A 27,994-nucleotide genomic window follows, 5' to 3' on the forward strand; every position below is an offset into this window, starting at 1 on the left:
GTGAAACATGCCTTGTATTGACTCCTCACTGTGTCTGTCCTGTGGCATAGATCTAGACGGGCAGTGTGTGAAACATGCCTTGTATTGACTCCTCACTGTGTCTGTCCTGTGGCATAGATCTCCTTGCTGAAGCAGAACCTGGAGATGCAGCTCTCCCAGTCCCAGACTTCTTTGCAGCAGCTGCAAGCCCAGTTTACACAAGAACGACAACGACTTACACAAGAGCTTGAAGAATTAGAGGAACAACATCAACAGAGACATAAATCTTTAAAAGAAGCACATGTCCTTGCATTTCAAACTATGGAAGAAGAGAAGGAAAAGGAACAAAGAGTAAGCTTAATGTGACACATGTTCAAACAGAATTCAACAGCCTAATTAGCCTTCAAATTCTTAAGAATTCATTTTTTTAGCTCCCAGAAATTATGTGTGGCTTTATTTCCATGTGATTTACAGTATTTGATTTCCTATAGGGGTCATAGTATTTAAATGTATCTAGTTTATACACTATCACAGACAGGTTAGGCTAGGGCCAACATTTTATATCTGTTTTCCATTATATTGCCAAGTTCATGATGAGACTAATAGTCCATCTGGTTGTCTTATAGTTGGTTGTCTTATAGTTAAAACTGATTAAATAAATTTAGCACGGTCCTCCTGAACCACTCTAATCACTTAATATTATCTTGGACTTATACTACTCTTTCATCAAATTTCTAACTTTTCTCTTTCAGGCTGGATCTACAAATGGCATGTATCTAATTAATTTATATATTTTCAACCCAGATTTTTTTCTCACACTTTTTAAAAACTGTACAAATCTCACAATAAAATTATAGACATTTTAAAATAGTGCAATCCCCTAGATACAGCCCAAAGGCTATATGAAAAGTAGTAATACAAACAGATCACTCAAAAGAGATTTAAATCATATAGATTTATTATTAGATTAATCATATATGCCGGAATCTCCCCATATTCATTACTGAGTTCTTTGTTAAAATTTTGGTTTGACATAGTCTTAGTGTGATTAATTTTGGTATAGTTTTTCCTTAACACTGTATTTTCCATTTTCCTCTAAGGAACTTGTGGTAATTAAGATAAAGATTGACAGAATAATACAGTTTTACTCACAATAATTTTCAATATTTATAGCCATTACAGACATAAGTTGTTTCTTAGTTCTTTATGTGGGAGCAGGCACTATTTTAAGAAGTGGTATGTTACAAAGAAATTAAAACAAGAAAGCTCTATCCTTTTAAAAACAGTTAACTTGTCTGGACAGTAAGTTGAAGTTTCTCAATCTGGTTGAGGAAGTTCCTTTGTTTAAAAGTTAGGCCTCTCTAGAATCTATGTAAACACAATAAATTAAAAAAAAAGTTAGGGCTGATTGCATTGCTAAATAATCTATTCCTTGGATACCATTTGTGAATTGAAATAAACATAAGCTCTCATATCAGTACTTTAATTTTACACATTCACTTTTTTGATACTTTAATCATTTTTCTCTGCAATTTTATTGTCTGTCCTTAGGTAGCCAAACTATGTAAGTAATGTCTAAATTTAAAGTCCTCTACTTTACCTATAGCCAAAGAAACATATGCTTTATTTTTCAGAAGTAAAACACTTTTAAAATAGTGAACATATAATTAGCCAAATACTAATCTTTAAAACAGCAGGTTACAGTAATGATTAAAGAAATGCTGCTCTAGCTACAATATGGTATCTTTCTCAGAAACCTTTCATGTTATAGGTTACTGTAAGATAAACCCTTCCTGGCAAAGTTCAGTCTCTGACCTTGAAGTATCCTGAGTTGTTTTTTTTCTTGTGGCCGTATGTCTTCCTCTTCTTAGCCACGTGCAGTGTCTTCTCTCTGGAGAGGCTTTTAAAACTAATCACACAAAGAGCTTTAGTTTATTTTTTCAGCTACCCCTTTACAGAGCTTTTGCTTCTATTCCCAAATTCAGTAAAAAAGAATGACTATACAAAGTAGCTACAAAATAATTGATGATGTTGAAATTATAAGCACCCCATCTCTTTTTTCCTTATCAGAAGATCTTTTCAAGTAATCCCCTCCTTCCTGTCTCTCCTGTGTCTGAGTCTTTGCACACAGAATTATTCATTAATTTTAGGTGGTTCACACCTGTTAGCAGCTTTAGAAAACGACTTTATTGAAAACTGCTTTAGGGTAAGAGTCTATATTCCAATTCAAATACAATATATTGAGTCAAACTCGTTTCAACAAGATTAGTTTATTGTTCTGAAGTGACTACTAATTTTCTAATGGTGGTTATCTTATATTTCATTTTCTTATAAATGAATTAAAAATGCCTTTACTTTAATAACCCAGTTTTAGTAATTATTTTGTTATTTGCATTTTTCTTCCTGTATTCTAACATAATGATTTGAATATGTTTCTCCTGTTCTAGGCTCTTGAAAATCATTTACAGCAGAAACACTCAGCAGAGCTTCAGTCATTGACAGATGCACACAGAGAATCAATGGAGGGCTTCCGGATAGAAATGGAACAGGAACTTCAGACCCTCCGGTTTGAATTAGAAGATGAAGGAAAGGCGATGCTCGGTATTTTGCATGGATTTTAATCTTGTCATATTTATGTGTACATTCTTCAACTTTAAAACTTAACATGAAATCACGAAGTTTTATTTTAGTTTTAAAATATCAAAATGAATAAATGTTTTACATATTTTATTTGAACCTACCAGATGAAGAGGCAAGTAGGTTGGAATTCAAATGTAAATGATGACTTCCAAATCACTAAAAGCATTCACCAGCTAGTGTTTAACATCTTTTTTAAGGAGGTTGTGGAAAATTCTTACGTAGGTGGGAAGTTGCCTCCTAAATATGTGCTATGGTACCATTCAACTCTAAAATGTTATTATTCTAGTAAGTGAATGAGAAAAGTTTAAAGCATTTTATTTCATTAGTACTTTAATTGCAAACTGAAAGTATATAGAAAAATATAGTATCTTGATCCATTTGAACAGCTGAAAATTATTATCAAGGCTAGCTATGACCTCAAATTCATAATATTCTACTATGTAATATTTTAAGAGGCATACACAATTTTGTGGAATTTTAATGGACTATATACAAGAGTTCTGATTTTAAAAATAGTCTGAGACACTTATAGTTTTTATCAGTGTATCTATGTTTTTAAAAATGTGCTAAACCTCTTTTTATCCTTGGATTCCAGCTTCTTTACGCTCAGAACTGAACCATCAACATGCAGCTGCAATTGATTTATTACGGCATAATCATCATCAAGAATTGGCAGCTGCTAAAATGGAATTAGAGAGAAGCATAGACATTAGCAGAAGACAGGTAGGGATGAACATTCTGTTCAGTGATTATTTCTTAAATGTGACTAGATTTGAATGTTCACAATTTTCTGAAAAGTATTTTATAATAACTAGTCTTTTCACTAGTTATTATTTACTATCTATATTAAAGGTTTTTCTTTTTAAAGGCAAATACATAACAACTAATGGTCATAAAGTTTACATTTTATTTTATAATGACCTGTTAATTGAACATTTTGAATTTTACCAGCATCATGAGAAAGTAAACAATAAAATATAAAGAAGGCCAAGAGAGAAGACACAGTGCTATAAAACAGCACTGCCCAGTAGAACTTCCATGATGTTCTATATCTCTGCCATCCAGTATGGTGGTCACTAGCCACATAGGCCAAATATGTCTTCTGTGACTGAGCAACTGGGTTTTCAATTTTATGTAAACCAAGTTAAACTTGAATTTAAACAGCTATATTGAAAAACATAGCTATAGAAGTAGCAGGTCCTTGAGAAGAAAGAAGGTAACTTATATTTCCATCACTCTAGCACAGCTACTATTTGTACTTTTTAAACATTGTTATTTGGTCAAGTGTACTTCCTTTAATTACTTTGTGATTTTGAATTCTCAGGATCAATGAAGTCTTAGAATATCTAGATGGATGGATTTTTTTTAGACATAGTACAATGAAAATTATTACTGGTTTATTAGACTTACAACTTTTACTTTGTTAGTCTTCAGCTATATAAAATGATCAGTCTGAATTTTCTCTTCATTACTAGGCAGTTTTAAATGAGGTACCTAATCATCATGGACAGAAGTTATATTCTCTTCCAGTAGGCTGGCACAGAAACTGACAACGTTTAGGCCTGCAGAACCTGTAGAAAACTGACTTCTAAGAGAATAGGAGGAAATTTATCTTTCAGACAAGATAACTGCTAGCCCAGCGCTGAGCAAGCACAGTCTGCTTGGGATATGTGTGTCGGTATTGGGATGGCCTCCATAGATGTGGGTCCTTTTTAGATTAAAGGACAGTGGTGCCTGACCTGCGGTGGCGTAGTGGATAGAGCATCAACCTGGAAATGCTGAGGTCGCCAGTTTGAAACCCTGGGCTTGCTTGATCAAGGCACATATGGGAGTTGATGCTTCCAGCTCCTCCCCCCCTTCTCTCTCTCTCTGTCTCTCTCTCTCCCTTTCTCCTCTCTAAAATGAATAAATAAAATAAAAATAAAATGAAAAAATTTTTAAAAAGGACAGTGGTGCCAGAATTTTATCGCAAACCATGTAACTTTTTTTTTTAAGTGAGAAGAGGGGAGATAAACGGACTCCAGCATGTGCCATGACCAGGATCCACCCACACCCATCTAGGCCTATGCTTGAATCAACCAAGCTATCCTCAGCACCCAAGGCCATGCTCGAACCAGTCGAGCTACTGGTTGCAGGAGGGGAAAAGGGAGAGAAGGGGAAGAGAAGCAGATGGTCACTTCTCATGTGTGCCATTTGTTACCATGGGATCGAACCTGGGATGTCCACATGCTGGGCCGACACTATTACTGAGCCAACTGTTGAGCATGTGAGAGCCTTGTGTTCTAATCTCCACTCTGCCACTGATTATAAATCAGCTCTTGGGTTTTAGTTTACTCATTTGTATAAATGAGGGATATGTGTTTTTATGGTCTTTGGGTTCTGTTTAGCTCTGACATTACCGAAGCTGTATCCTTAGAAACACTTCTTATATATGGTACATTTATATAAAAAGGAAAGAGGCATTGAGGTTTTCTCTTTTCAGCAGTTTGCTCTTGAAATAATTCAGATTTGTTATATTTGATGTTCCAGGATGCCATTTTCTTTCCCCCAGGTAAACACAGAAAACAAGTATGTGAGAAACTTTTAGGAATTATTTGTATTTTGCAGAGTAAGGAACACATGTGCAGAATAACAGACCTACAAGAGGAATTAAGGCACAGGGAGCGTCACATCTCTGACTTGGATAAGGAGGTGCAGCACCTTCGTGAAAATATAAGTGCCCTAACCAAAGAATTGGAATTCAAAGGGAAGGAAATTCTCAGAATACGAAGTGAATCTAACCAACAGATGAGGTATGCCACTAATTATAGAAGAAGGAATTTGCAGTGTTATCTGAAAGGCTGTTGTGATGGTATTTAGCCATACATGCCTGTTTTTATGACTAGACTGTCTTCTAGTAAGATATTGAAGACCGCTTTTGACTTTGCTGACTATGTTATAATCTAGAATGTAGATGAAGTGTTATATTTTGAAGGATGTATATGCATTCATCTACTTTGGAAATTGTATAAAATTAACAAATATTTTTAAAATGTCATTTTAAAAAAGCATTAAAGGAGACAACTTTAACAAGCCAAAAAATTAAAGTAAGTAATTTATTTTAAGCTGTTTCTATTAATTTTCTATATATTATGCCTAAAACCATTTCATCTGGTAGAATATAGAAAGTTTTGAAAGCTTGTCTTCAGAATAACATTTTCTTAACTAAAAAAAAACAGGTTGCATGAACAAGATTTAAACAAGAGACTTGAGAAAGAGCTGGATGTCATGACAGCAGACCACCTCAGAGAGAAAAATGTCATGCGGGCAGATTTTAATAAGACTAACGAGCTACTCAAGGAAATAAATGCAGCTTTACAAGTGTCGTAAGTCACATTATATTAAAGAAAACTCATATTTGGATAATAAACTGAGGGGCACTGTGTCTAACCTCAAATTAGCTACTCTTTTGAACTAATTAAACAATACTTTAAAAAGAAAAGTGCATTTTACAGACAGTAATTGTAGTATGATTTTTTTAATTAGAATAAGTCTGCTGAATGATTGTTTCTTAGCTGCTACTGCTTCAATTCTAGGACAAACACTTGTCTAAAGACTGCCACTCAGGATCACAGACTGTCATAGCATGGTGAAAACTCAAAAGATGTCTCCTCTGTAATGCTAACTGAAAAGAGCATGTTGCAACTAATAGGTCACTCTGATAATAAATATTTTGCAAAAATATCAAAATATCTTAAAACATAAATACACAATTTTAATGAGACTGGTTCCCTCTAGGGAATGAATTAGGAGGTATTAAGGGTGGGGAAGAGCAAAGCCTATCTTTTTATTTTGTATACTCTACTTAGACATTGGTTTCCTTCTAAGATTCTCCTGTGTTGTCCTCTACAATCTAGAATAACCTCCTATGTCATTACTACCTAACGTCCTTTCCCCAGTGTAAAAATCACCTCTTCACATCTCACCTATTTAACCAAGTAAGCCTCACAGAAAATATTGTTATATATGTAGCACATATATCAGCATTCACTTAAACGGAAACAGAATATAGACCCCCAGTCCTTGGCATTTACTTCAGTGGCCTCTAAGATGCACTATATGCAGAATTTTCACATTAGTAGGCACTTAGTGACTGTTTCATGAATGAATATTTTGAAGATTTTCTATAATATATACCACTTCATGAAGTTGCTTTTGAAATAATGAGGAGACTCATGAGATCATTTCCCCATTCACAGAGATTTATGTTGCTTGGTACCTGTCATATAGAAGAGCTCATAACCTCAGTCATTTTGCAAAAATGAGTTATAGTAAAGCCCAGTGCCTTGGCTGTCCCTGCTCTCAGCCTCAGTGTTATCGTCAGGCTAGGGCTGAAATGCTGACACCCCCTTGCATACTCTAAAAAAGCATGCTTACAAAAAGAATAGCCTCTGTCTATCTGTCCTGTCTCCTTCCGCATGTTAATTTACAAAGAGTATAAGTTAACTCTTTGTTTTCACTTTACTCTGTTTTATATGGTTTTGCACTTAATAGATTTTTCATAGATAGTAAATAACCTAGTTTTTCTATTATGATCATTTAATTATTTATTTATTTTTTGTATTTTTCTGAAGTGAGAAATAGACTCTCGCATGCGCCCGACCAGGACCCACCCGGCAAACCCACCAGGAGGCAATGCTTTGCCCCTCTGAGGCAGAGGCCATGGAGCCATCCTCAGTGCCTAGGTCAACTTTGTTCCAATGGAGCCTTGGCTGTGGGAGGGGAAGAGAGAGGGAGAAAGGAGAGGGGAAAGGGTGGAGAAGCAGATGGGCGCTTCTCCTGTGTGCCCTGACCAGGAATTGAACCTGGGACTTACACACACCAGGCCAACGCTCTACCAATGAGCCAGCCAGCCAGGGCCTATTATGATCATTTTAATAATTGAAGAATTAGTATTACTCATAAGTCAAATATTTTATTACTCTTCTAGATGTACCATTTGTTTTATGCTTCAACTAGGTTCCTGCTAACCAATCATATTTCCTTTTACATATAATTAGTCTTTAGCTTTAGGTATTTTACCCTTTTGTTAAAAACAAACACTTGCCTGACTGGTGGTGGTACAGTGAATTGAGAATAGGCCCAGGACGCAGTGGGCCCCGGTTTTGAAACGCCAAGGTCGCCAGCTAGAGCATGGGCTTGCCAGTGTGAGTGCAGGGTCACTGGGTTGAGTCCACAGGTTGCTCAGTTGAAGCCTGAGATCACTGGCTTGAAGCCCAATGTCAGGGGCTTGAGCAAGGGGCCATTTGTTCGCCTTGAGCCCACGCCCATTCCATCAAGACATGTATGAGAAACAATCAATAAAACTAAAGTGAAGCAACTATGAGTTGATGCTTCTCATTTCTCTCCTCCCCCTCCCTTTCTGTCGCTCTCTCTCTTAAAAATAAAAAATATATATTATATATGTTTATATATATTTTAAATATATTCTATATATTTTACATATTTTAAATATTTATATATTTTATATAAAATATTTATATTAATAGGTCAGCACTGTCTAGATTTCTTTGTGATAATGAAAATGTCCTGTATCTGTTCTATGATGTACAGTAGCTACAATGGCTGTTGAACACTTGAACTATGGCTAGCAAGAACCAAGGAATTGAATTTTTAATTTCAGTTCAATTCACTTAATTTAAATATAAATATCCGTATGTGGGATAGTGACTACTATATTGAAAAACACAGTTTTAGACTATTGGATATTTCTGACCCATATTCCTAAATGCAGCCTACTTGGATTTGCTGACTGGCTTGGATTTACACAGAGGTGGTCAGCAGGAAGTGTCCATTCAGCTTTAAGGAGCTGGGGAGACATTGATCTATTCCCAGACTGTCCCAAAGACCTAAGGATACACTCACTGTTGAAGTTCCTAATCAACTGCATGCTGGCTTTCAAGTCTCAAATTAAAAAAACCTTCTGGAGAAATAAGGGTCAACCTTCCAGGCTGCAGCCTGGAGCAAGGGACGTCTGAAGCAGCTGGGAGTTTCCTCTGTTCCTGCCCAAAACCCTGTTGTAATCCAGGGAAATGGGGGCAAAAATTTAAAGGATGGAAAGTGCCCTCTAAACATTGCGGAAATGGTGCTAAGAGTTCTGTATCTCCTATGGAAAGATTACTAGAAATCCTCTTCTCCAGAGCTGGGTATTAAAGTCTTAGATTTTCAGACATTCTGTAGAAATATTTTTATTTTCTTGAGTGATAGAGTATCTTAGTAAAAAACCTGTGTCCAATTTAAATTATCATGGTTTTTGTTTGTTTTAGAAATAAATGAGAGAGTGTGGACTGTTTTAAAGAACTGTTTACACTAACTGTAAACATACACTAGGATGGCAGATCTTTATTATGCAAAAAAAGATGATTTAGAGCCTATTGACTGTTCAGGTCTACTTTACATTAACTTCTCACTATATGAGGCAAAAGGATGATTTCTTCTTAGAATATTGAGTTTCTGTACTTGGACTTTAAGTAGGTCAGTGATTTCTAATTGAAAAGAAGCACTACACCACATGAAAAATTATTCTTTAAAAGTTGTTTTCTTTTATCTTTACTATCCTAATTACTTTTTGTTGTCATTCGATTTCCAAATTACCATTCAGGTTATTTTCATAAACTTTGTGGGATAAGGATGTGGTAGTCTTATTATCTGTTACAAGTCATCTGTGTCCACAATTTATGGGGGGAAAAAATGTTTGCCAATAAACTGCTTCAGTTACTACTTTTCCTTCTGGCTCTAGACAAGGATGGTGTTATAATAGAGTTCTTTTGTCTTTACACAATTAACATTATAAAATATATGTGCCTAATAATACTGTTCTTTGGCTCCAAACTCTCAATTTACTGATAATTTCGTCAATTATTTATTTTAAAAACAACATGGGTAAATATATATATAGTTTTTAGGTTGGTGTTGTCCATGAACCATAGACATTGACCTATATATTCTCAGGGCCAAAAAAAAAAAAAAATCAGGGCATGCATGCTCAGGGAGAACCCAACAGTGACCCTAATTAGTAATTGTACACGTTCTACTTCTGTCTGTTCTCTCTTTGTATTACTTTTAATGGGAACCTGTATTCCAGCAGAAAGACTATTTGTACTTGTGTGGTTATCTCAAGGCAGTGCTTCCCAGGCTACAGTCATTCCTGTTGCAGACTTGGGGAATTTGGTCATTTCTATGAGACATGTGATGTTATTTTCTTAATATTTTTAATTCATTTTAACTTAAAAATTTAATAGGAAAACTCAATTATCTCTACAGTAAAACAGTTATCACTACTGAAAAATTATATCCATTATTCTAAATAGAGGTTAAGCTAGAATTATATAATTGTAAATGTTGTGAAAATAAAACAATGTTACTAGAATCTAGCTAGCTCTGATGTTCATGGCCTGCCTGCCTGTTATGAAATAGGGTGAGAAGCTTATATTACCAAGGCTATTTAAGATATATGGAACCAAACAGACTTTCTTTTTCCTGTTATCAGAAAGATTAAAGGAAAACAAATTAAAAATCATTTCCTGTGCCTTCAGCGTTCACTCCTTGGCTTTGGGAAAAAGTTCTGGCTTAACTTGCTGCTTGAGGCAATTGAAAGATAACATGTTAATTAGTATTGGTGTGAAGTGGGTATCAGTAGCACTAACTGTTCTTCCTGTTAGAATTTAGAAAGACTAATAATTCTGGAAATATATATACAATATCATATTACTCACTTGTTTTCTCCTTTAATGCTTTCTTATTTGTGTTCATGTGGATTCTCTCCAATTTAATGAATTATTTTTTTCCCTTTAATATCCAGGTCTCTTAAATTTTTTGGTGATGGAAAGATATTTCTTGGAGAAGATTAACTGGTATTTTTGTAGGTAAAGAATGTTTACACTAAATGAAAACATATATTAGAATTTAGGTTCAGAGCAGAACTTTATTATGCAAAGAGGTCATTCAGAGATTGTAACTGATTTTTTTGTTTGTCTCATTTTTTAATTGAATTTATTAGGATGACATTGGTTTACAAACCTATATGGGTTTCAAGTATACAACTCAATAAAGTATTTTAGACTCACTTTTCCTTAACTTCTTACTGTACTAGAACAGTGATTTTCAACCAGTATGCCACAAGAATCTTTAAAACATTCAATACCTGACTATTTAGTCAGAGGCACTGACCTCGTTTCTCTTAGATTGTCAAGTAAAAAAATGATAACTGCCAACACAACAATAGCCATCCGGTGTGAGTGAATCGAAATTATACCTATTTTTTTGTCAGATCAGTAAAAAAATATATTTTTGTTGTGCTGCAGAATTTTAGTAATTAGTTTATGTGTGCCATGAGATAAAAAAAAGTTGAAAGTCACTGTACTAGAACAAAAGATAGACATAATAGTTTTAAATAAGGCTTTAAATTTAGGGACTTTTTAGCAACCATTAACAACAACGTACTGTATTCTTTTTCAGCTATAAATTCAAAAATCTTGCTACCTGACTTTTAATGGTAAAGAATGTACTCCAGTGACATCTTGTGGCGATTCCAGTGTTAAACCCAAATGCCTTTTCCTTGACTAGATCACTGTTTTTCAAGCTTAAAACTGTTGCCCATAAAATATATAAAGTTTTGCCCATAAAATGCCATATTGTGATAAAATGTAAGGTCACTTTACGTGAGCTCAGTGAATCTCGTTTTTTCACTCATTCTGCATTGTCACAAAAGAACTAAAGTAGAGATAGTGAAACTTCACCCTGAACTTTCAAAGCCCTAGCTGATACTAATCACACACTTCTAATCACCCTCATCCCTCCCACCCCAGGTCAGAACTTCAGCCATAGGGCTGGGTAGGTAGCCAAATGTGTTCTCTCCCAGTCATTAGCTTGGGCTGAGTTAGTGCAGGAGCTTACTAAAATTACTAAAGTACGGGATTCTGGTACCCCTCTACAATTAGGGGATGGGTATGAGTCACTAATTCCTAGATTATAGTTCATCGACCAGTTACACAATATTTGTTGAGTGAATAAATATTTCTGTGAATCTTCATTAATCATAATTTTATTGAGTTTAAGTTCTATCCTTCTAAAAACATTGATTTTTTAAATTTAAATTGTTCTAATTATTTATTTATTTATTTACTTTTTTTTTTTTTTTTTTTTCATTTTTCTGAAGCTGGAAACAGGGAGAGACAGTCAGACAGACTCCCGCATGCACCCGACCGGGATCCACCTGGCACGCCCACCATGGGGCGACGCTCTGCCCACCAGGGGGCGATGCTCTGCCCATCCTGGGCGTCGCCATATTGCGACCAGAGCCACTCTAGCGCCTGGGGCAGAGGCCAAGGAGCCATCCCCAGCGCCCGGGCCATCTTTGCTCCAATGGAGCCTTGGCTGCGGGAGGGGAAGAGAGAGACAGAGAGGAAAGCACGGGGGAGGGGTGGAGAAGCAAATGGGCGCTTCTCCTGTGTGCCCTGGTCGGGAATCGAACCCAGGTTCTCCGCACGCTAGGCCGACGCTCTACCGCTGAGCCAACCGGCCAGGGCTAAATTGTTCTAATTATTTAAATTTCTAAACTTGAAAGTTTTTTCTCAAACTAAGCCAGCAGTTTTTATTTGTGTTCTCTTAATCCTGCCATGTTCTGTACTTTTAGTCTCTTCAGGATACGTCTTTTCTGCTCATAGAACGTGGTCTCTTATATTAAGGCCTTCACTCCTGTGTCATCTTCTCATTTCATTCAAGGCAAAACAGGCCTATAAGGAAGTATAGTCCTTCTCTTACCTGATGACCTTTTGACAGTTTATATGGATTAGCTGATAATACGGAATTTTTAAATGGAATTTTTTATACACCAGGAAAGAATGATGTCATATGTGTGTCCTTTGTTTCCCTTTCCTCTGTATTTTTTCTTGTCCCTTTTGTATATGTTACCAAGCCTTATGTCATAACACAATATTGTATCTGTGGTAAGTTCTAATAGTAAGCCTACATTTCCAGCATCAAACCGGCACTCGCTAGGTTTGTATCGCTTAGCATATCATTTCTTCTACAGAGCTTACCTCACCTCAACCCTATGTACTCTTGGAATGGCACAAAATGAGTGAATTATTTGAAAAGTAAACTGCAAAGCCTTTAATATCATCTACCCCTGGAGAGTCTTTAGCTCTTGAGACAATTATGTCATTATCCTCAAAAGTTTTCAAGAAAAAGTTTGGTTTTAAGTTTTCATGTATATTCAGCTGGACTACTATGAAAAATGTTGGTATTACAAAAGAATATGCCTGAGTCATCTTAATGAGCTAAAGATTTTCTTGTTTTCAGGCTAGAAGAAATGGAAGAAAAATATCTAATGAGAGAATCAAAACCGGAAGACATGCAGATGATCACAGAATTAAAAGCCAAGCTTACAGAAAGAGACCATGTCATAAAGAAACTAATTGTAAGATATTTTGTTTTTGGTGTAACTGTAGTAAATTAATAGACTGCTGATTGGAAAATATTTTTAAGTAATGCTAAACAACATTGAAAGTACAAAATATGTGCATTGGGATTGAAATTTTATTAAAATGTTATGAACAAGGGAAAGAAATACTGAGTAATTTTGCCCTGGCCAGTTGGCTCAGTGGTAGAGCATCAGCCAGGCGTGCAGGAGTCCCAGGTTCGATTCCCGGCCAGGGCACACAGGAGAAGCGCCCATCTGCTTCTCCACCCCTTCCCCTCTTCTTCCTCTCTGTCTCTCTCTTCCCCTTCGGCAGCCAAGGCTCCATTGGAGCAAAGTTGGCCCGGGCGCTGAGGATGGCTCCAAGGCCTCTGCCTCAGGCGCTAGAATGGCTCTGGTTGTAATAGAGCAATGGCCCAGATGGGTGGAGCATCACCCCCTGGTGGGCATGCCGGGTGGATCCCGGTCGGGCGCATGTGGGAGTCTGTCTGACTGCCTCCCTGTTTCCAGCTTCAGGAAAATACAAAAAAAAAAAAAAAGAAATACTGAGTAATTTTAAATTTGGTTTTAGGATAAAGGGATTATGCCTCTTTTTTCAGTATTTTAGTACGTTATCAAATGTTTAATAATATGTCATTATCAACGTACAGTTAATATACTGATGAATTATTTGTATTGTACGTGTCGGATTAGAATTGGATAGGAAAGAATCGTCAGCACAGGCATGTGTTAATCTGCATTGTACACTTGTTGGTCAGGTTAATTTCCTACAGTGTGCTCCGCTGAACCCTGGTCCCAGGAGACACCCCGTGGAAGAAAGGTGCCACGATGTAGCCTAGTAAGAGCTAAGGCTCTCTCATGGAGAGTCCAGGCCACATTGAGGTGTTAGGGGTTCAGGAAAGAAAATACAGACTTAACAAATACACTGCTTTCATCAAAGTCATTCCTTAAGAATAAAAAGTACACAAATGTTTTAAAATTCATAATATTTCAGAGTCTTCTAAAAATATATGTTCTGATCAATTATTAAAATATTGCTTCTTACTGCCACTAACAAATGAGAAATCTTTCAGAGTAAAACTAGAAATAAAATACTGTCCATTCTATTTGCTCATTGATCTCTTCAACTGGAAACTCTGGACACTGGCATGCAGAGAGCTTTCAGAGCACGTATTTCTGCTTAGAGCTTTAAGAGCACTTTCTACCTTAACATACACTGCTCACAAAATGAGGGCATAGTTTATCGCTTCATATTCATTTAAAAATATCCCCTAATTTTTGTGAGCAGTATATCTCTTGTAGCATGTAGGAAAGCCAGTCTGTTGTCCAGGTTTAGATGTTCCTGCCAAAAGCAGCTGGTAGTCGTTGGTGTTTGTAGATGAACCCAGGCGCAGGCATTGGAAAGACAGAGCGTGCGCTGTGCTGCTCCAACCCGCTAACCACCCAGTTCTCCAGGCATTGTGCGCATGAGCACAGGCCTCATAGACTGTTCTATCTGATAGCAGTAGGTTCATGGAAAATTACCTTACATTCCACACATGAAATTAACAAATGTATTATGTGTATGTCATCGATGGTAGAAATAGCTATTGATTTTCTTGTTCTTATTGAGCAGGTGGTACAGATATAATTGTTGTTTTCTTTTTTCATCACAGCAAGATAGGTATTAGACTTTAAAGGGTAAAGTAACTTTCCGAAGCAACAGGGTTGGTGAGAGCCAGGAACTCCAGCCAAGGGTTGTTCCACACTCTTTTCACTACACCCTGATTCTGTGGACTGGGAGGCACATGGGCTGGAATTAATGATGCGAATAATAGTGGTAATTGAGATGGAGATGAAGAATCTAGTTCTACTAGAGCACAGCCCTACATTTCACACATTTCCATTTACATGTTTACTTCCTCCCATCTGGTTATTTAGTTAGCACATGTTGTCAGTGAAGGCAAAGGCCAAGTGTTTGTCTGTATAGGCCATTCATTTTTCTCTGTTCTGTGGTTTCCATGGCTGTCATACATTGATGTCTCAGAAAGGCGATTAGACATGACAAATATCTTTCCAGTACTCAAGAATAATGATGTATCCTTGTGTCACCTTCATGTACGGAAACAACTGAGCCATACACACAACCCCACGAATGCAAGTTAAACCTGCCCAAACTGCATAGTCCGGTGGAACAGAGACAGGACCAAATAAAACATTTAGATCCAGCCTTAAAGAAAAAGGTACTAAAAGGGTAGAGAAGAGTCCTGGAGCACAGGGTTTGAGAAGTGTTGAAAACATACCCACTAGCAGTCTTTAAGACACTGGCAATCAGGCTGAGAAATCTTTGAACAAGGTGCATAACTCTTCATTCAGGTTTTTATTAAATTTTGAATGAAATGGCATTTATGCAATAAAGTTTTTGAATATTCAATAGAAAATGTTTAAGAGATGTTTGTAATTCTTTTGCATAGGAGGATAATAAATTTTATCAGCTGGAATTAGTCAATCGAGAAACTAACTTCAACAAAGTGTTTAATTCAAGTCCTACTGTTGGTGTTATTAATCCATTGATTAAGGTATGTGCAGCACACACTGTAAAATAGGGATATGGTTTAAAGTTGATTAAAATTATATAAAATATTTAGAGTAGCACGGGTTAAAGCTTCCAGAAGATATTTTCTTAAATTTAATAATCTAGGACTAAAATTTGTGAAATCTTTGTGTATTCATTTTCAGAATGAGGTTCCCATAATATTCATTTATTTCAGAATGAGGTTCCCATAATATTCATAATGCTAATACTCCTTAAAATAGAATTTTATTAATGTTATAGAACTTTGGTGCTATTATTTTGTTTTTCATATCTCTGAAGGAAATGAACTTTTAAGTCTTGTCAAGATGTTCCCTAGCCTCTGTAGGGTCTTGAAGGACACGGTGCACTGTATCTGTGTATGCAACAGCTCTCCCTAACTTCAGGCCTGCTATCTTGAGGGACATTGGGTTGGACATATATTTTGTTACCAACCAACTCTCAGAGAAAGGCCTTCCTTTTCCAAGTCTTATGACCTTTCCTTAACAATTAAGATCGAATATGACCTATCCTGATACTTTATTACTCTCTTAGGATAGAAGGCCTTACCCACAAATGAAATGGACATGGCTAGGTCTTATCCATCTTTGTACCCCAGCTTCCTAGGGCTCCCATCAAGGTGCTTTAGGTATGATGGGTATTCAATAAATATTTACCCAGTTGCAAAATTTCATCACATTTCCAAAAGGCACCAAAATTATTGTAGTGATGAAAGCAAGTACTAAGGAATAAATAAATATGTATATGGGCTTCATAGGATTACATATATTTTGGCAGAAACCAGTAGTAGAAATAAAAGTCTTAGTGCTAAAGATAATTTTTAATCCAGATTTTAGTAATTTGCACATCATGCCTAATTTCTATTTTTGCTTTCAAAGGTCATAAAACTTCTCTGTTAAGAATGTGGAGTATGTTCTTCTCTTACAAATTAAAGTAGTCTAAATTACAAATTTAAATGTTTTATAAAATAGAATGACTTGATGTTTTTTAAAACAGAATGACAGAAATAGGGGGGCTTATCACTATATTTTCAGGGCCTAAAATACTGCCTGGAACATAGAAGGCTTTCAATAAATAATTGGTGAATGAATGAATATATTTAGTTTTAGTTTTAAGTTCATACTTTAGGGTGAAATAGGCTTTTAATTACCGTATTTCCCCATGTATAAGATGAACGCCTTTTTCGAAAAATTTGGGGTCTAAAAACTGGGTGCGTCCTATACAGTGGTTATAATTTTTTTACTTGCATTTAAGAAGTGTGGCATTTCAAATGCCATAGATGGAACTGAGGACAAGGCAATATATGAAGACAGTGATTCGTCATCAGACACAGATGAGGACAAGCTGATGGATGGGAGTTTTGACAGTGATGAGGAGTTGCATGAATTTAATGATGAATAAAACTTGAGTTCAGTAACTTTATGTAATACATTTTCTTTCAAATTTTGGGCCCCCAAATTAAGGTGTGTCTTATACATGGGAGGATTTTATACATGGGGAAATATGGTATAAGGTAAGATTATGAGCCTTGTTAAAACAATATACTAGAAATATTTTCCTTTTATTTATTATTTGTGAAAATTTAAGTAGGCTTAATTATGCCCTCTGGTGACTAGAACCAGAAAAAACAAATGATACATCTCTGATAACTTTTAAACTTTTTTTGAGCCCTAAGAGTGACTTCAATTTTCAGAGATAATTCTGAAGAAAACATTTTTTTCTTTTTTCAGTTATGCTAAAATAGGATCCTTAGAGACTCTGTTTACAGATTATGATATAGAGGACAATGTCTAGATAGCGAGATTACTACTTTGTAAGTAAAGGAAAAGGGCCACCTTATCTAATAATTGTATTTTCTCCAACTTCTGGAGTCATTTTTCAAAAGTTATTTCATAAATTTAATTAGCATATATTTAATTAGTAAAATATGAGAATATTCAAAGTATTTTACAACAATAATTTTTATGCTGCATAACAAGATGATGCTCATTGATTCAAGAGGTATAAATAAAGTAGTTAATTTACAGACTGATAAATTTTGATAAGCTGCAGTTGGATTCCCCTTTTCATCTGTTAATTTTAAAGAACAATTAAGAATAAAACATTGATTTGTTTTATAAACTTTAAAATGTTTTAAAAGATTGTAAGTCAATTAATGATACTACCAATTAATTGAGAAATGAAACTTAACTATGCAGATTTAATTTTCTCTCTTCAGAAAGATGATGCAGTAAATTTAAAACCAAATTATTTCTCTAAGTCAACTTTAGGTCTTCAGTAGGAATGTGTGATATGTTTAAACCACATTGCCAAGCATTTTCTCATTCCTTTTTTTTTTTTCAGGCAAGGACTGCTTCCCTTTGACAGATGGCTAAAGTTAACAGGACTCTCTTAAAATTATGTTTAACTGTATACCTTTTCCTAATTTTAGCCTTAATGCTCATGGTAGCTGAAAGACCTACTCTTTCCCCTCTTATTCCCCCTTTCTCTAAATGTGGGAATTCCTCACCCCATGGCATTCTTTCCACATCCCCCTCCGCTCCCCATGAACCATTCCTAAACGTTTCCTCGTTCTTTCCGTCCTAGCGGCATGTCTGTGAGGATTCCATGTAGATAAAGAACACCTCCAAGGATCCCCAGATCACACTTTGGGTAACACTGGTTCATTTTAACATCCCAATTTAACATAAAGCTTCCAAAATTTTCTCATGCCAAATTTATATCTTCTACTATTCCTATTTTCTCATTTGTCCTTATGCAGGGACTATCCTCACATGTATTATTTTTAATGCAGCAAAAGAAGAAGAATGATAAATCACCAACAAACAGGGTTGTGAGTGTTCCCAATTTAAGTGCTCTGGAATCTGGTGGAGTGGGCAATGGACATCCTAACCGCCTGGATCCCATTCCTAATTCTCCAGTCCACGATGTTGAGTTCAGCAGCAGCAAGCCACTTCCACAACCACTGCCACCCAAAGAGCCCAAGACGTTTTTGAGGTGAGCCCCGTCTCACCAGTGATTTTTTTCTTTACTTTTTTAGCTTGAGAAATTTTATCTTCTTTTTTTAAATTAATTTATTTATTTAGACAATTAAATTTAACAGGATGACATTGGTCAATCAGAGTACATAAATTTAGAGAAAACATCTCCACATCATTCCAGGGGTCCCCAAACTTTTTACACAGGGGGCCAGTTCTCTGTCCCTCAGACCGTTGGAGGGCCGCCACATACAGTGCTCCTTTCACTGACCACCAATGAAAGAGGTGCCCCTTCCGGAAGTGCGGGAGAGGGGGGTGGATAGATGGCCTCAGGGGGCAGCATGCGGCCTGCGGGGCTGTAGTTTGGGGACACCTGAAGTTGAAAATGCTCTATTTTATCTTCTTACATTACAGAAATCTAATACTTTAAGAACAGCCTAGGTCAGGACAATACTGTGAAATATTTTCAAAATATACTTATCACCTCTCTACAGAATTCTTTTTTTAACTCTTAAAAATATTTTTTCCAATTTGTTAGTCAATTTCCTAATCTTTAAAGAGGTGCTAATGTAATTAATATGCTTGGAATTTTAATATTTAGAAACTCATGCTTCATTTTTAGTATTGTCACCAATTTTTCATTAATAATCCATTCTTATTACAGAATATATTAATTTTTTTTAATTTAGTGGCTTTTAGTTTGTTTCTATTTCCTATGTTTTATGTTTCTCTCTTCCCCTTTCTTGTTTACCAGGTTTACTTATAAATATGTATGCTTATTGCCAAAATAGCAAATATGTTAGCTCTGGAAACTTAATGATATATATAAGCAAAAACTAATTTAGAAAAAATAGATTTTATAATTGACATTCCAATTTTAAATTGTCTGAGTTGTTGATTAAGTGAATTAACAAGTAAAATTTAAACAAAATCCAGTTGTTTATTCCTTAAAAATTAAAGTCAGAACGTACTGTCATTTTATGTTTACCTTACTATTACTGATCTTGTGCTTTTAACGTTATTTATCTTTAACTTATTTTTACTAGATCTCAGCAGTGTCACTAGTAATAGTCTTATAGGTAGACTTTTTCTAGGTTAAGTGATTAATGACATAGTTAATGACTATTTTAAATACAAAAAAGTTTCAAGAATGAAAAATAGTCAAGTAGACCTTTGAATGTGTCTCCCACTAAATATTTCGTGTTGCTTGTTTCTCCCTTGTGCATGGGCATGTTCAGGTATCAGTAAGATGCATGTGCATGATCAAGGAGCATGACTACTGGAGTTTCCATTACATGTTGTTACGTGCCTTGTCATTCCCCTCAGAGACGGTAGGGGTCCTTTCATTTTCTCCAAGAATCTTTAGTTTGACTTAAGATAAGTATAGATTACATAACTTTGAAGATGGAGAGGAAGTTGACTTTTTAATGCACTCCTTTTCCCCTGGAGTATTTGCTTATGGAATTATGAAATGATAATTTAATATAAATGTACCTCTAGTAAAAATACTATACCATGGTGTACTTATTTTAGTTATATTTAAGGACACATCTGTAAGAACCAGTGCTGTGTCAGAATCTGAAATTAACTAAGAAAGAAAAGGGGCTGGAAGAGAGGAATGTTTTCTGTTCTCTCTTATTCCTCACCATTCCTCCTCAATTTTTTTTTATTCAAAGGAGGTGAAATAATTTTCCTCAACTGTTTGATTTTTGGTTTTTGCAATTGTTGGGATGTGGCTCCTCCTTACTGACTTCCCCCGAGGTGCTGACGCACTCCCACGCCCTCCTGCAGTGGAGACCTGAGTCTAGTGCACAGGAACAGCAAGTCTTTGACACACAGCTTCTGCCATAGGGGACCACTTGTGCTCATCTACACTGAGGTTTTATGTGCTTTGCCCTTCATTGTGCAAAACAACTTAATGCTGGGTTATATGTCTCTCTTTTTATGAATTCAGTCCTCCCCAGAGTGAAGCTTCCCCGGTGGCTTCTCCAGATCCCCAGCGCCAGGAGTGGTTTGCCCGATACTTCACGTTCTGAACGAATTGTGTTGGCACAGCTCTGTGTGGACTGTTAGTAAGAGCATGACCTTACAGATCATTATGTGAACAGGCTCTCCTATGTCAGACACTGTGAATGAGAAAGTTTTTGTCTCTTCAATTTGAAAATTCACTGTATTTCCTGTGATACTTATTGGAATCATTCATTTACGGTACTGTATGTTATGCGTGTAATTATAATAGTTATTTTTATTTGAGATGGAAGAGTCTTTAACCTTTGTAATTGCTGCATAATAAATTTTGTTAGAACAAACGATAATGCATTTCATTTTTTAAAGTAAGTTTATCTAATTTTAAAATGTTTTTAATTCCAGGTAAGAATTGACAAAAAGTTTTACTGCATAATAATTATAAAATACTAAATTATTGGTTTCAGTAATCATAACAAAATCAGGATAGACAAATATATTAGTTATCTTAATTTGTTCCATTACTGTATATAGCTATTACTAAACTGTGTTCTCTAAACTTACAAGGCTAAAATGAAAACACTTATGGAAATAGTGGACTTTCAGGTATATAAAATACTGTTGACTTATTTAGAGTATTTTAATTATTCTTATAATCAAGGATCTAGAGCTTTTGATACTGTTAATATTTAAATTAACGTGGTTTATGGCCAAAAGTTATTGGGTAAAGAGACAGTCAATTCTATCTTCATTTGCCTTAAAAGCTAGTAGGTTAGTTTTCTAGATAGTCAATATAATATTGACACATGCACATGGATTTAACTAACCACTATCACTGGCTAATGAGACCTTTTATTCCTTTAAAGCAGTGGTCCTCAACCTTTTTTGGGCCACGGACCAGTTTAATGTCAGAAAATAATTTCATGGACCGGCCTTTAGGGTGGGACGGATAGATGTATCACGTGACTGAGACAAGCGTCAAGAGTGCGTCTTAGACGGATATAACAGAGGCAGTCTGGTCATTTTTTAAAAATAAAACATCATTCAGACTTAAATATAAATAAAACAGAAATAATGTTAGTTAGTTATTCTTTCTCTGTGGACTGGTACCAAATGGCCCACAGACCGGTACCGGTCCGCGGCCCGGGGTTTGGGGACCACTGCTTTAAACTTTCAGTCAAGCAGCGAACCACTGCATATGAGTACGAACAGTGGTAGCATGTTCTTTAACTTATCCTGAAAAAAATTTTTTCTACAAAATACTTGCTCTGATTTTTTCTTAAACTAAGAGGTTGAATTTTTCAAGAAAAATGGTTAATACTTATTTTAGATACTAAATATAGTCATAAGCACATTCTCTTGCTCCTAGTTTATACATATCTCATAATTTGCACATTTATTTTCTAAGGTTATGATGTAGTACCCATGTAGGTGACTGTGTGGGAATAAAGACGATGAACACCTGTCCTTGAGGAACACACCTTGACACATGCACACTTGCTGAAATAGCCCAGACCAAACTTTTATTTTTTTTACAGCAGAGCCACAAATAAGATTTAGGGAGTGCACGATGGTATCAGAAGCAGAGCAGGAAGGGATTAACTAACTCTACCTAAGTGGTGGCTATCTACCTACTGTGTCAGAACCTAAGCTTGACATGGAAGTAATGCCCAAATACAATATTCAAGATGAGTAAGAATTAACCAGACAGGCCACAGGTGATGCTTTTCCAAGGACAAGCTGGAAGAAGCAGGCCAGCTGCATTCAGAGAACTTGGTGCGATCCTGTAGGCCCAAAGTGGCATAATTAGACAGCAGCCATTTCTTGAGCACCTGCCTTGTATCAGACACTACAATTTTGACATTTTTAACCCTCAACAACTCTCATGAAGAACCTGAACACAGAGTGCAGTGTACAGATGATGTATTATATAATTGTACACCTGAAACTTATATAATTTTATTAACCAATGTCCCCCAATAAATCCAATTAAAAACTTTTAAACTACAAAAAGAACCTGAACGCACCCTCCTTTGCCACTCCCCCGACACACACACACACACACACACACACACACACACACACACACGCAAATTATACAACCAGTAAGGGTTGAAACCAGTGCTCTTTTCATTATGCTACAAATGGCCTGAATGCTTACTAAGGAATCAACTGGATCACTTATAATTTTGAGCAGATAAAAAAATAGCATGATTTGATATTTAAAATCTTTTAAGTCACCATATTGGATGCAGTTTGTTCAGGAAAGATGGGCCCCTTGCAAGACCAGTTTGAGGCTTACTAAATTGGTTCAGATGTGGACTGAACCAAAGAATTGTTCATGGAAATAGAGAGGAGGGGATAAAGAGTGAAAATGCAGAATTGGCAGGGTTGGTGACTAATATGTATGGACCATGAAAGAAAATGAAGTATGAGCAAAACAAAGCTTTATTTCAAATATGCTGAAATTAAAGTTTCTCTGGAGTAACCTAATAAGCAGTTAAGCACAAGGACCTGGAGCATGGCCTCAATGAGACTCATGAAGCCAACGGTTTGGATAGAACTTTGGGGGATGTCAACATTTAAGGGGCAGGCAGAACTTGAATGAGAATGGGAAGTAGAGTTATGGATTGAAAAAAAAAAAACTGCGATGTTGTTTAAGAAGAATGTTCCAGAGAGATAGCAGCCAATCAAGTGCTACAGAAATCGGGAAAGGGAAATAAGGAAAAGTGTCCTTTGGCTTTGAGAACTAGAAAATGGTCTTAGCAAAAGCTGGATTCCAGGGAGGTGAGGTGGAAGAAAATTGTCAGTGAGTGAAAACCCCTCTTTGAAGAAACTTGGCTCTAACAGGGAAGGGAAAAGAGAAAGGTGAGTCTGAGATGCAGCGACAAGATGGGTTTTTATGTTTATCATATTTTTGAGCTGGGAAGAGAGAGAAGGATGGGGATTAAAAGGACAGTAGAAAGAAGAGATAAGCAATTACAGAACCTTCAAATGTTCACTGGGTAATATGTAACAACATAAAAGAGACAGTCAAAGAAGTCATATATAAATGGTTAACATTGTGATTGAAGAGAAAGTTTCAGTAATGCACTTAATGGTATTTTGATAGAATATAAAAAGCAATGTGGAACCCTAGAAGCAAAGGGGGCATCTATCCTCATGGACTTTAGACCCAGCATATAACATGTGAAAGTTTCTGGTTCGCCAACCTGAACTTCTCCAAATGCAGTCCTTTTGGGTTTCTATGGAGGCTTTATCACATAGGCATGAATGATTAAATTAATTGACCATTGGTGATTGAATTCATTCTCTCCTCCCCAAAGGCCAAGAAGTTCTAACCCTCTAATCACATGGTTGGTTCCCCTGACATCCAGCCCCTCCATCTTTAGGGGGGTCCAAAAATTACCTCATTAATATAACAAAAGATACCTTTATGACTCTCATCAGTTAGGAAATTCCTAATCCTTCTTAACCTTTTCCAAAAATACTGAACAAGAGAGAATAGTTCCTAAGGATTCTGAAATTGGAAATGAAGTAAAACTGCCACCATTTACAGATGACATGACTCTAGATATAGAAAACCCTAAGATCCCACAAAAGAACTATTAGAAACAAAAAATAAAGTTACAGGATACAAAATCAGTATACAAAAACCTGTTGCATTCCTATATATACATACTAACAACAAGGTAGCAGAAAGAGAAATGGAGACAATCCCATTTACAATTGTAAGAAAATGAATAAAATACCTAGGACTAAACAGAGGTAATGAACCTGTACACTGAAAACTACAAGACACTGTTGAAAGAAATTTAAAGATATTTCATGTTTATTCATTCCCAATTTGGATGCCTTTTCTTTTTTTGGCCTAATGGTTCTGGCTAGGAATTCCAGTAATCTGTTGAATAGCAGTGGGGAGAGTGGGCATCCTGTTACTGATCTTCCAAGAAAAGCTTTCAGTTTTTTACCACTGATGTAGATACCTGCGGGCTTTCAATTCTGTGGTTAAACCCTCCCCTGAGGCTTTCCTGCCTACCTTCCTCGTTTTGGCTCCATAAGATACTCAATGCCTTTAACGGTAATTTTGCTTAAGCTATTTTGAGTTAGTTTCTGTTATTTGCAATCAAGAACTCTTTAACAACACATATACCAGGAAATAATTTTCATAGAATATCTTCATTAATCCAGCCAAATCTGTACCCCCTTAATGGCATTTATTTCACTTCTTATGTTGAAGCTAAGAAGTTTATATATTAAAATTTAAATTTAGTATGACTGGTGGTGGCACAGTGGATAGAGCCTCAACCTGGGATACTGAGGTCCCAGATTCAAAACCTCAATGCCATAGGCGTGAGTGCAGGCTCACCAGCTTGAGCACAGGGTCGCTGGCTTGAGTGTGGGATCATAGACATGACCCCATTGAGAAAAGGGTCACTGGCTCAGTTGGATCCCCCCAACTAGATCAAGGAATATATGAGAAGCAATCAATGAACAACTAAAGTGTCACAACTACAAGTTGATGCTTCTCAACTCTCCCCCTTCCTGTCTTTCTCTCACTTGCAAAAAAAAAAAAATAAATAATAATAATCTAAATTTACATTCATGAATAGTCTCTATCGAATTTAGTTATATCTATTATGTTATATTAAATATAATATCTGTCTCCGAGGTGGGGCAAAATAGGTTTACAGTTGTCCATATGGAAAATACAATAATAAATTATAATACAAGAATAAACTCTGTTTTGTGTACTCACAACTATAAACGTATTTTTGCCCTACCCTGTATATTCTGTAGGGAGTAGTATGCAAACTGAAAAATATTCAACACAGGTAACAATGACACTGAGTTATAGTGTTACTGTCCAACCTTCCATCATAGGCTTCCCACTCTCCCCTTGCAGGCATCCCTAAACTACGGCCCACGGGCCGCATGTGGCCCCCTGAGGCCATTTATCCCCCCCCCCCCCGCCCCCCCCCCCCCCCCCCCCCGCCGCACTTCCAGAAGGGGCACCTCTTTCACTGGTGGTCAGTGAGAGGAGCACTGTATGTGGCGGCCCTCCAACCATCTGAGGGACAGTGAACTGGCCCCTTGTGTAAAAAGTTTGGGGACCCCTGCTAGGGGAACTCAAGAGCAGTACATGTCACATGACTATCTGGCGTAGACATAATAAGGATCAAGTGGCAATTTTTACAATAAATCTTTAAATGTCTTATTTTGACTAAAAGATAAATAGAACTTCAAATAAACGTCTCTTCATCACAGAGGTTCATCTTGCATACCCACTGCGGCTGACACTGCTGCCTCAGAATACAAATAAATGTTTCTCCAGGACTTCTACAACTTACTTTTTCAAATGATAGATTATAAATTAGTGGAAACTGACATTTTATCTTTGATTCACTGAGGAGTATCCATAGAAAAAAATTCTTCCAGACCATATTCCCTCTTTGAAGAGTTTAGCAATACATTATCAACCCTGGCACTGAGACTGTCAGAGAAAACTATGTATTTCATTTGTTGAATTGAAAGCAGGCATAAAAATAAATGTGCCCTCTGGAATGGAAGATGGAAAATTAGGCATATTAAATAGTCTTGTTAGGAAGCCAAATCTAGGCAAGATGAATACGTACAGTCACTATGGGCCTAGCACTCCCTGTGTTTAGACTGGTTCTTTCCTGAGAAGGGGACTGGAATCTACTAGGGAGCATAGTTTGAGTTCACAGAGCAGGAAACATTGAAAATAACCTTATGAACAAGTCTCAAAATAAAATAAAGAATAAAAAAACCCCAAAAGGTAAAGTAAAATTTTAAAAATAAAGTCATGTCAAGACAGTACTATTTCCAGCATTTATTGCATACCTACAATGCATACCTAAAACAGTTCTTGACTGTTATTAGCAATATTTAGCAATATACCAGTGGGGGCGGGGAATCCATGCTCTGTGGAGCTTACATTCTTGTGGGGGGAGAGTGAGCATTCTGGGCAGAAGTGAACAGAAATGCAAAGTGCTAAGGTGGAAGAGAACCAGGAATGTCTTGGGAACAGCATGATCGCTATAGTGGAGTGAGCACAGGAGGAGAGTAGTAGAATATACAAAGAGTTGCTAAAAGTTTTAAAAGTATAAAAAGGTATTTAAAGATTAAACCAAAGTCATAAAAGCAAACATTTTAGTGACATGACAAAAATACAACCCAAATAAACATTATTTAGCCTCTTCAGTATGGAAAGCACTGTTTTAGGAGCTTCAAAACCAACCACATTTCCTGCTTGCACTTTAGCAGAATGTAAATTGTGAAATAAAATGGAGTAAAAGAATAGAAAATAGTAGGACAAAAATAGAAATTAAGAATTACAGTAATACAGTAAAATAATTTTAAAATACATAAAAAATTTATGGAAATAAAATGATAAATGATTTAAAACTACATGATTTCAGTATAAAAGATTAAGTGATAGAGGAACATAACAATTCTTAATATATATGGGCCCTAAAATATGTGAGGCAAAAACTGATAGACTGCGAGGAGAAATAGATAGATGTTCCCACTATTACAGCCAAAGACTTAAACACCTGTCTATATACAGACAGGCTGAGCAAGCAGAAAATAAGTAAGGCCATAGTTGAACCCAACAACATCATCAATCAACTGGATATAATGAACATATATAGACTACTTTATCCAACAACAGCAGATTACATACTTCTCAAATTCACATGAAATGTTCACCAAAATAGACCACATTCTAGGCCATAAAACATACCTTTAAATTTCTTTAAAATAGAAATCCTACAATGTCTGCTCCAAGACCACAATGGAAGTAAACTAGAAATCAATTAACAGAAAGAAGGCTGAAAAAATCACAAGATACTTGGAGATTAAGCTGCACACTTTAAAATAACACATAGGTCAAAGAAAAAATCCCAAGAGAAATTTAAAATATATTTTGAACTGAATGAAAATAACAATTTATTAAAATGTGTGAGATGCTGCAAAAGTAGTGCATAGAAGGAAATTTAAAGCATTGAACACATATATTACAAAAGAAAAAGATCTAAAATCAATCATCTAAACTTCCACCTTAGGTAACCAGAAAATGAAGAGCAAATTAAATCCAAAGTAAGGAAAAAAACAAATAAAAAAGGAAAGGAAAAAGAAAGAAAAGAAACAATAAAAAAGCAGAAATCAATGAAACTGAAAAGAGGAAATCAATAAAGACAATCAACAAAACCAAAAGCCAGTTCTTTGAAAAGATCAACAAAATTGATAAGCCTCTAGCCAAGCTAATTAAGAAAAAAAGAGAGAACACACAAATTACAATATCAGAAATAAAAGAAGAAACATCACTTCTGGTCCCAAGAACTTTAAAAGGATAATTATCAGATGTTAAAACAA

At 36.0% G+C, this 27,994-nt stretch overlaps 1 protein-coding gene across 11 annotated transcripts in view; it reads left to right on the top strand.

Annotated features, from left to right (window-relative positions):
• The window catches only part of FAM184A (family with sequence similarity 184 member A), a 121,359-nt gene extending 100,431 nt beyond the window's left edge, over positions 1-20,928 (top strand). For 4 of the 11 annotated variants that reach the window (XM_066373357.1, XM_066373359.1, XM_066373358.1 and 1 more), the window contains 9 exons: positions 118-330; positions 2,427-2,580; positions 3,215-3,342; positions 5,227-5,411; positions 5,838-5,984; positions 12,961-13,078; positions 15,532-15,636; positions 18,445-18,647; positions 20,583-20,928. In XM_066373357.1, the coding sequence (XP_066229454.1) occupies positions 118-330; positions 2,427-2,580; positions 3,215-3,342; positions 5,227-5,411; positions 5,838-5,984; positions 12,961-13,078; positions 15,532-15,636; positions 18,445-18,647; positions 20,583-20,664 (1,335 nt within the window). In that variant the 3' untranslated portion in view covers positions 20,665-20,928. The other 7 variants (XM_066373362.1, XM_066373363.1, XR_010750059.1 and 4 more) reach the window with 6 other exon arrangements.
• The last annotated feature ends 7,066 nt before the right edge of the window (positions 20,929-27,994 follow it).

This window comes from Saccopteryx leptura, chromosome 3 (assembly GCF_036850995.1).
Source record: "Saccopteryx leptura isolate mSacLep1 chromosome 3, mSacLep1_pri_phased_curated, whole genome shotgun sequence".
Lineage (NCBI taxonomy): Eukaryota > Metazoa > Chordata > Mammalia > Chiroptera > Emballonuridae > Saccopteryx > Saccopteryx leptura.